The following is a 9,662-nucleotide window of genomic DNA, read 5'->3' as shown; positions in this document are numbered from 1 at the left end:
TGAGAGGAACATTTCAAGTGGATCCATGCTAGGGTTTGTGCTGTCACCCTCCTTCCTTTCGGAAACCATCCCTGTGCATACGTTAGGGCCACAGAGTCCATTTATCCCCCTTCTCCTGGCACTGTCCCTCCTCTTTGCCTTTCATCCCCTCTGACCTCTCTCCAGCTTTTTTTTCCCAGTTTATCAAGGTTTTGTAGATGTTTCCTGCTGCTTCTGGCAGTGCAAGCAGCCCTGCCCATGGTGATGGACTCCAGCACGGGAAGGAGGGACAGAGATGAATGCTGTGGGAAGATGCTGGGAACAAGAAGCCAGGCTTCGTGGAGGGACCCGCCAGGTATGTCTGCCTGCCATCCTCAGCCAAAATGTGGTGTCTGCATCCCAAAATGTGTTTTAGGGATCCCCCTCCTTGTGGAACTTGGTACCCCTGCACGCTCCCAGGGGGTCAGGTGCCCCAGAGCAGCTTCCCCGGGATTTGTGCACCCTCAGCTGCTGGAAGAAGGAAAAACTTTACTGATTTACTTTATCTGTTCACTGTAGGGTGGGGTTTTTTTCCTCTCTAAAACACAGGAGTACCCTTAGGAATCCAGCATTCTTTGGGGAGCAGGGTCTAAGCCTAGGCAATGGTGATGGCTGTGGGTAATTATTTTCTGACTTTGTTTCTCTTGCATTTTGTATCTCACCCTAAAAGACCAAGTTGCAGAGGGAAAATCACAAAAATAAGAAAGCAAGGTACCCCGTGAGGGATTTAATGTTACACAACCAGCATTTATTTATTTTTTCGTGGCCTTTTATGCCGCTTTCACCAGCATTGCCGTTTTAGAAGGTTCTAGCACAGAGATGGTGAGATTTTAGAGAAGGTGGTGGAAAATCCACACACTAAAAGCTGGAAAGCACCAGGGCCTTGGGGCCGTTGCAGGAGAGATCTCTGGGAAAATTATGACAAAAGAAGAGAGAGAACAAACCCAGCACCACAAGCAAATCTCATTTCTGGACATGGAGGTGGGAGTCCAAAATTCAGAGGCCAGAGCCAGTGGCTCAGGAAGCTGTAGGGGTAGGAAGATTTATTGTCCACTGCCATGCTGGAGGATTCTCCTTATCCCAGGGCCACTCTCTACTGCAGTGTCACAAGCATGGGCAATATGGTTAAAAATAATCTTCTGGAAACAAATCAGCAAATAAAACATCCATGGGTGTGTGGATGGTTCCTGGCAAATGTCTTTCCTGGGAACTGGAATGGCAAATGATGGATATGTAGAAGAGTAGCTACAAAATTGGGTGTTTTTTATATATATATATATATATATATATATATATATATATATATATATATATATATGCATGCTCTTTTTCACTTTGCTAAGTGTTCCAGACTGTAGCAGTGAATGATTACATCATTATCACGATATTACTATTCCGTTTTGGTACAGAGGAGACAGTAAAGCAAGTGAAAAATTGCAGCAGATAAATGAAGAAGAGTGGGTAGAAATTTGTGCAGGTCAGTCACAATTTAGGGCTGAGAGCGAGATGGATCAAGTACCAGACTGTAAGAAAACATAGTAATTTTTATTGCTTATTGCACGTTAATCACGTGCTGCGTTTGGAACATCATGGTACGCGTGCCCAATGGTACATCACAGGAATACAGTGAAGGGAATTAGTAACACACTTAATGAGAGGGATTTTCATACATTCCCAAAGGGAACAACTGCCCTGCCGGCAGCGCTTGGCACTCGACACCCACAGCGGGGCGCAGAAGCTTGTGATTTTATTCATGCTTTTTCCTTAGAGAGAGCGGAGCGTTTTATCCATCTTTCCTCGGAACGGCACGGGTTTCTCCAAGGCGTTCGGAAGGGCGGGAGCCGGCAGGGGAGGGAGGGGCGGGGCGATGTGGGCGTGGCTTCGACGAGGCGGGCGTGGCTCCGAGGAGCGGGGCGGGGCTGGCGTTGGGGGCGCGGCCTCGCGGGGGAGCGCGCGGGGCGCGGCCCCGAGTGGGGACGCGGCGCGCCGGAAGCGGTCGCGCGCCCGCCCTGGCACGCGGCGTGGGCGTGTCCGGAAGTGCGCAGCAGCAGCAGCAGCAGGAGCAGCGGCGGCAGGCGGGGGCGCCGCCATTACGCGGAGCGCAGCCGAGCCGAGCGGGCCGCGCGTCCCCGGCCGCCGCCGCCGCCACCCAGAGGCGGGCCCGGGCCGCGCGGGGCCCGCCCGCAGCCCGCCATGGAGGAGAAGGGCTTCGCCAAGGAGCTCGACCAGTGGATCGAGCAGCTGAACGAGTGCCGGCAGCTGAGCGAGAGCCAGGTCCGCAGCCTCTGCGAGAAGGTGAGTGCGGGGCCCGGACGTTGGGGGAGCGGCGTGGTGCCCGTGGGATATCGGGCGCCGGGAGGCGGGGATGGGGCCGCGGGGATGTCGGGCGTCGGGAGAGCGGGCTGGTGACTGCGGGATATCGGGTACTGGGAGACGGGGATGGTGCCTGGAAGGTGTCTGTCATTCTGGTATCCTACACAACGTCTCGTAGCCTCGTGCTAAAAAAATCAACTCCCAAGTCAGCGAGGAAACCCCGTGGCATCCAAGGTGGGGTCTAGGGAAGCAGAGTGGGTCAGAGGTGAGACCTAAAGAGATCCTCGGAACCTGCTGAGGGGGACCGAAATAGAAGAAGGAATGGTCGGATAAAGGACACCCTCTGCAGTTCCGGGCTGTGGTTTGGACAGCCCTTGGCAAATGCCGGCTTGGATTGGTTTGGTGGAGACTGGCAGGAACCTTCTTTCTTTTTTTTTTCCAATTGGGAGAAGGATCCTTAGACTAGTGTTGGGTTTTGTCTGAGAAGCCAAATAGCTCTGTGTGAACACTCCCTCAACATTGCAGACTGTGACCGAGTGAAGATTTTCCTTGGCAGATGCTTCCAGCAATGATCCTGACTCCTACATCGCCCCCACTCTGCCTCTGTTTCCTGCCCTCCTTCCCCTTTTCCAATCCCATGTTGGGAGCTTTGTGACTTTCTGCAGAGCTCCATCGTTTCTGAGGATGCTGGAGGGCAGTGCCAGCAGGCTGTGGCTGTGCACGCAGGGAACAGGGAGAGTGGCAGCTCAGTTTGAGGTTGGGAAGGTGTTCGTCCTCCAGGTGACAGGTAGGTGTGTCATCTGTCACAAGCACCTCGTACTTCCAGGGTGCTGGAAACTGATGGAAAGGACTTGGACGTGAAGGAAACACTGTGTCTTGCTCTGACTTGGCTTGTTTAAGTTTTTGGGAGTGGTTTTGTCACCTGGGAGAGAAGCTTACAAAAACCTCTGGGTGTGCAGCCCTGTCACAAAGCTGGTTTAGTTGGTTTCCTTGAAATAATATTTGGAGAAACCCTATTCTCACTTCTTAGCATTCCCTTTTTTGGGACTGATTCCGAAGAGGCCAAGCACAGTAATACTTCTTGCCTCAGGTTTAAATTTGTGGAAAAATTCAGTACTAAAACAAAAAAATCAAAATGAGGTGGGGAAAAAAAACTCCCAAAATCCCAGAGTTACCACACGTGTCATTTTTAATTACTGGCATAATGGACAGTAATGAGGGAAGGATTGGACATGGCTAGAGGGGCAGGTGAGGGACTTGAGAGCCATCCTGCTTAATCCGGGGAAAAGGGTTTTTCACCAAAATAATGAAATGAGATGTGTAAGAAGGCAAGGAGAAGTCTGTCTTCTGAATTAAACAAGCAGTCCCCCATAACCATCCCTCTCCTTGTAGCTTTCTTTCCTACCCTTGTTCTTTGGAGGTGTAAGAAGGGCCACAGTCTGGTTGCGTGAAATTCCCGGTGTTGTGTTGAGTCACGGTCAGGAGTGTTTCATCTCTCCGTCTCTGCTCTCCAAGGATCTTGCACACAAACCACCCCAGGAGCTGGGATGATGGGCAAGCTCACAGCCAGCAAATAGTCTGCTCTTCAAAGTCACTTTGAGCACAGACATGGCAACTCTTGTTTAGGCTTATTTAATAAAAACACCTGAAAGCTGCTTCTTTTCATCCTGACCTGGATACGGTTTTCATCCAGAACAAGTGGGACAGAGATGCTCAGCAAGCTGATAATGTTAGTCACTGTTTTCTACAGCAAAGGTAGCTAAAATTTGACTTTTAAGTCATAGTTATTTATCAGCCTCCTGAAATAAATAAGTGATGACGATGCCAGGCAGCCTTGCCTGAATCAGAGATTTTTAATGGTGCTTTTGGTTATTTTAAGTCATTTGATATCGGTGCTCACTCTGCACAGTGCAGGCGGATGCACTGGGTAGTTATTGCTTTCCTGGGGTGTTTTTTATCGATGCTGAAGATTCTTCTGAAGGTCTCGAAAGTCATCGTGTGAGGGCAAACTTAGTCTCCTGGGCCTGACTTAAACCAGCTCTGCCGAGTTAGAATGCCAGGCTGGGTCTATCCCCGGGCACGGATGTTTGTCCGCAGGGTGAGCTAAAAAGGGCTGCACGGGAACAGCTGGTTGGCAGCGTAAGGAGCTGCTGCTCATCAGCTGCCAGCTCCTCCCTTCTCGTGAGGGGAAACTTCTGGATCCTCCTGGTACCAAAATTTCAGGACCTGGGCTGACCTACCTTCCTGGGCTGGATTTAAGGCGGGCATATTTGCCCTGTTCCTGTGGAAGGGGAACTCTGCTGAGCTCCAGCTTCCAACTAAACGCCAGCCTGTTGCTGTGTGCAGCAGTCAGAACACACGGAGCAGCTGCTTTGTGGGTTTATATTTGTCTCTCCCCGAGGGTGGAAGCTCTCCAAAGGCACTATAAATGCTTTTAAAGATGTGTGAGCAGAATCTGAGTGCTACTATTGCACTCAGATACAACACATTCAGCAGTTCCCAGGTGGGTTAGGAGTGCAAGGCAGACCCCACATCATCGAGTCCAGGTGCAGGATGTAACTTTTAGGATGAGGGTCACATCCCTCAGGTTCCTTGCAAGGGGCATGCTGGATGTTCTCCAAGCTGTCCAAACTGCTTGGGGTTTAGTTATTCCTTCCAAATAGAAGCTTTCCCTAAAAGAGGCAAGGCAGCAAACACTGGAATGGGAACGCAGTCATCCTTGGAGAGCCCACTGAGGGTATCCTCAGGAAGCAGGTCCTTCCTGGCAGCAGCAGGTGGGAGCTACCTCATCCTGAGCTAAGAGATGTGGCAAGGAATGCCTGGATCATCACCTGCTGGTGACTGCTCAGCACTGGTGATCCTCCCTCCCTTTTGTTGGGATCAGACCAAGGCAACCCGGGGGTGTTCCCTGTGCCTCCGGTGTGCCTGGAGCGCTGATCGGCATCAGTCGGCGAGCTGGAGGCAGCACAGCAAACCTGGTGTTTGATAGAGATAATAAGGTGGTGCAGATAGGCTACATTACATGGCTGTAATTGGCAGAGGAGCTGCTGGGTGTGGAAGAAGAGATGACTAAATCCAGGGATGCCATCCCTCCATCTGCGGCCGTTGTGTTGCCAGCTGGGTATGGCCAGGGAAGCTGGCTGGGGCTCCGTATGTTCCAATTGCCCCTTACTCTGCTTTTCCAGTTGTATATGACTTGCTTTTAGAACTGCTGTGCTTGGAAGAGGATTAGAATTCCAGCAGGGAAAAAGTGCCCTGGGTGAGGGAATCTGACCTTGCCATAACAGACCTGCTTGTCCTTGTGCACAGGGATTTGTGAAACACACCCTTTCTGTCCTCACCCACCAAACTGTTTTTCCAGCGGTCAGCTTGAGCCATGCGGGTGAATCCGGCTTTCCAGTGGGAATGCAGGGGAATACCATCTGCACCTGCTCTTGGAAAAGCTTCCTACCTTTTTGACCTAAATGTTTTTCTTCTTGCCAGGCTAAAGAAATCCTTACGAAGGAGTCGAACGTGCAAGAGGTACGATGCCCTGTCACCGTCTGCGGGGATGTCCACGGGCAGTTCCACGACCTCATGGAGCTCTTCAGGATCGGCGGGAAGTCACCGGACACAAATTACCTGTTCATGGGAGACTACGTGGACAGAGGCTATTACTCCGTGGAGACAGTGACTCTCCTAGTAGCGTTGAAGGTATGGTTTGAGAGATTTGGGGCAAAACCCGTGGGGAGTTTGGAATCATTTGCTCCGGAGACTCTGGAGCTGACTTGAGGTCAACAGCTGTAAACTGATAGGCAGCAATGGGCACGTGCTGGGCACAGAGCTGAGCACTTGGCTGCTGTTTGCAGTATTCCATTACTGTTTCTTTCCATGCCTGTGGTGCAGTTCCCTTGTTTAAGGAAGCGTTTCCTTTGTCCCCAGGTGCGCTACCCGGAACGCATCACGATCCTGAGGGGCAACCACGAAAGCAGGCAAATCACACAAGTCTACGGCTTCTACGACGAGTGTCTGCGCAAGTACGGCAACGCCAACGTCTGGAAGTACTTCACAGACCTCTTTGATTATCTCCCACTCACAGCTCTAGTAGACGGCCAGGTAAGCCTTGGAGAAGGAAAACACTCCGTTCCACAGGGTTCTGCTGGCTGGATTGTCTGACAGCCACGAGAACAGTCCCAGACCAGCTCCCTTAAGTCATGATGCTAGAGCTGTGGTTGCAAACAGAGCTAAAAGCATTTGTTTTTTGGGGATCCTTCTTAACAATGTGTACTGAATAGATTGCTGTGGGTTTTTTTCTGGAACAGATATTCTGCCTCCACGGTGGCCTCTCTCCATCCATAGATACACTGGATCATATCAGGGCTCTGGACCGCCTGCAGGAAGTTCCACATGAGGTAATAGGAAAGGAAATGCCTCAGAAACTTCAGTAATGCAAATGTATCCTCACATTGAAATCCATTTAAACACAGTTACACATGGATTATGGCCTTTCCAAATGCCAGAGCAAATGAATATTTAGGCAAAGCACACCCGAGTCAGTCTGCTTTGATTGCAGCAGCCTACGAAAGGAGAGCTGTGGGGGTTTCACAGCTGTCTTCCACAGAATCACAGGATTTTTGGACTGTCAGGCTGACTCAAAGGGCATTATTTGGCAGGGGAAGGTGTTTTCTACCTTCAGCCTCATCACAGAGGTGGCTGTGAACTGACAACCATCCCGTGAAGCCACATTGTATTACCATCCTTCCCCCCCCGGCCAATTCCTCCTTCGGTGGTGTTTTCATCCTTGTTCATTGCTTTCTGGGGGCCTGAAACCAGGACTGAAAGACCACCTTTGGAGCTCCCAGGGCAGCTGGAAGTTGCATTGGAGTGGTTGGGGCTTGTGAGTGTGTGCTGAGAAGGACGTACTGGGAGTCTTGTTACTGTAAATAAAACTTATTTAACAGTCTTGGCAGTGATCTAACAACACTTATTTTTTTCCCAAGGGTCCAATGTGTGATCTGTTGTGGTCGGATCCGGATGACCGCGGTGGCTGGGGCATATCTCCACGTGGTGCTGGCTACACCTTCGGGCAGGATATCTCCGAAACATTTAACCACGCCAATGGTCTCACACTGGTCTCCCGCGCTCACCAGCTGGTCATGGAGGTAGGGCAAGCACTCTGCTAGCCAGGGCTAACCAAACAGGGGCCGCTGGTGTCTCCTCTCTGACACCTATCCGCTGATGGGTTTGTTGACACCTAAATCTTAGGCAGGTAAGTGCCAAGGAGAGGCTTTAATCATGTGAAAACAACAAGCAACATAAAATTATGTGCTTTGACCCGCAGTGTAAATAAGGGGATGTCCTGCCCTTTCCAAGTAAGTGTCCCCCTCCAAGTAAATTGCCAAAGGGACCCTGTCACACCCTGTTTGCGGCAGGAATAATCTCCTTACATCCTGACAGCTCTACTTGGACTGCTGTTGTATCCAGCAGCCTGCCCTGTAATCCTCAGATGTGACAGAGATTAACAGCCATTTTTGGCTGTCGACAGGCTATTCTTGGATGTCTTACTGGAAAACTGCCAGGTGGGTCAATGGAGCAGATCTATTTTTAAAATCTGCTGCAGGTAGATCCCTTAAGCGCTACCATGCGTCTCAAGTCACCCGCATCCAGCAGGCAGATTGTCAGTGGTGGTGGATGAAAGCTGAAGGCTTCCCTAAAAATCTCAAGGCTTTTCTTGTGGCACAGTCCATAATTTGTATATAAAATGGATAAACACACAACTGAGGAATGGATGATCTCCTGGGGAGTGCTTGAAGCTGGTTTTGCCAGGTGCCCGCTAGCTGCTTCTTGCAGCAGAGCACATATTTTGAAATGAAACTAAGTCAGTTGGAAATACTTAAGGAAATCTCTAGTTTCACAAGTGCCTTGGAGCATTTCAGGCCTGAAGAGGAACTTCAGACAGGCTGAGGTTTAACAGAGACATTTTCTTTCTCTCTCTCTTTCCCTGACAGGGTTATAACTGGTGCCACGACCGGAATGTGGTTACCATTTTCAGTGCCCCCAATTACTGTTACCGCTGTGGGAACCAGGCTGCTATCATGGAACTAGATGACACTTTAAAATATTCCTTGTGAGTACCCTGGCTTGGGCTGTTCTCTATTCCTAACAGGTCTGTGAGGAATGTCTGATCCTTTCCAAAAGGGTTCTCCGTGAAAAGCCAGCTCAGACCACTCTGGAATTAACATCATTTGCTCTACCCTAAAAATAAGTAGTGAGTTAAGCTCCTAAAAGCTCCTCTTCCTGGCTGGCTTGAGTGTTGGAGCTTCTGCACTTTAATCCCTCTACTGCCCAGTCTTGATGGAGAGAGTAAAAACATCCAGATTTATGTATTTGTTTTAACTTTTGGTAGCATGAGCTTTGTAAAGAGGGGTGAGAGGGTCTGAATTTTGTGCTCACGCGAAAATGGGGATAGGCTGTAAGCAGCAGTTTGACTGACTGATGAGTTTTAACTCCCACGGACCTGAAATGTTTTATATGGAAGCAGCTGGGATGAGTGAAACGATAGCAGGAGGAGAAGAGGTCTGGTATTTATTGTGGCATTGGAAAATGACTTGTGGAAGAGGGTAAGTGATCCCTTTCTCTTCCCTGCAGCCTCCAGTTTGACCCAGCACCTCGTCGTGGAGAGCCTCATGTTACCCGTCGTACCCCAGACTACTTCCTATAAACCTCTCCCAACCTTTGTAGAAGGAAGTACACCTGGCATTTTAAAAAAAAAAAAAGCAACAATATTTACACGTTTCTGTAAGAAATCAGGGTTCGTCTCAACTTCAAATCCCCATCATGGACCAAAATGTGCCATACAGAGGACGAAGAGCGTTTAGCACAACTTGAGACTGAATTCCTTACAACACTTTCTCTCTCCCGTGCCCATCAGCCCGAAAGTCAGTTTGCCTGCTGTATTTGTAGTCATTGTTTTCCTTCTGGACTGTTCAGAGAGGAAAAGGTAACTCTAACAAACACTTCATCTCTCCTTTGAAGCTTCTTTGTACATTTTTAGTTCTAGTGTTTAACTGGCATGATTTAGAGTTTGTTTTCCAGGGAAATACACACTAACTCCATCCCCTACCACTCTTTATTTTATTGGAAAGACCGCTCGACTTAACTGGAGAAAGGAAGTGATTCCTGCTTGGGAGTATGTTGTCATAACCCGGAAAAAAAGCGTTCCCTTTTTAGCTCTATTCCCGTTCTGTGCTGATCCTGCCCTTTTTTTTTTTTCCTCCTTTTCTTTTTTTTTTTTTTTTTTTTTTTTTTTTTTTTTTTTTTTTTTTTTTTTTTTTTTTTTTTTTTTTTTTTTT

The 9,662-nt window shown here is 49.3% G+C and overlaps 1 protein-coding gene across 1 annotated transcript; it reads left to right on the top strand.

Annotated features, from left to right (window-relative positions):
- Positions 1-2,085: 2,085 nt before the first annotated feature.
- PPP2CB (protein phosphatase 2 catalytic subunit beta) lies at positions 2,086-9,612 on the top strand. The gene is made up of 7 exons (XM_027906484.1): positions 2,086-2,313; positions 5,815-6,024; positions 6,253-6,426; positions 6,633-6,722; positions 7,311-7,472; positions 8,319-8,437; positions 8,959-9,612. Exons 1-7 carry the CDS (start codon positions 2,212-2,214, stop codon positions 9,029-9,031), a joined length of 930 nt encoding a protein of 309 aa, XP_027762285.1. The 5' UTR covers positions 2,086-2,211; the 3' UTR covers positions 9,032-9,612.
- Positions 9,613-9,662: the final 50 nt, after the last annotated feature.

The sequence above is a fragment of the Empidonax traillii genome, unplaced genomic scaffold (genome assembly GCF_003031625.1).
Source record: "Empidonax traillii isolate 1590-97213 ecotype Southwest subspecies unplaced genomic scaffold, ASM303162v1 scaffold1301:size135188, whole genome shotgun sequence".
Lineage (NCBI taxonomy): Eukaryota > Metazoa > Chordata > Aves > Passeriformes > Tyrannidae > Empidonax > Empidonax traillii.
This window is presented reverse-complemented; position numbering and strand designations above follow the sequence as displayed.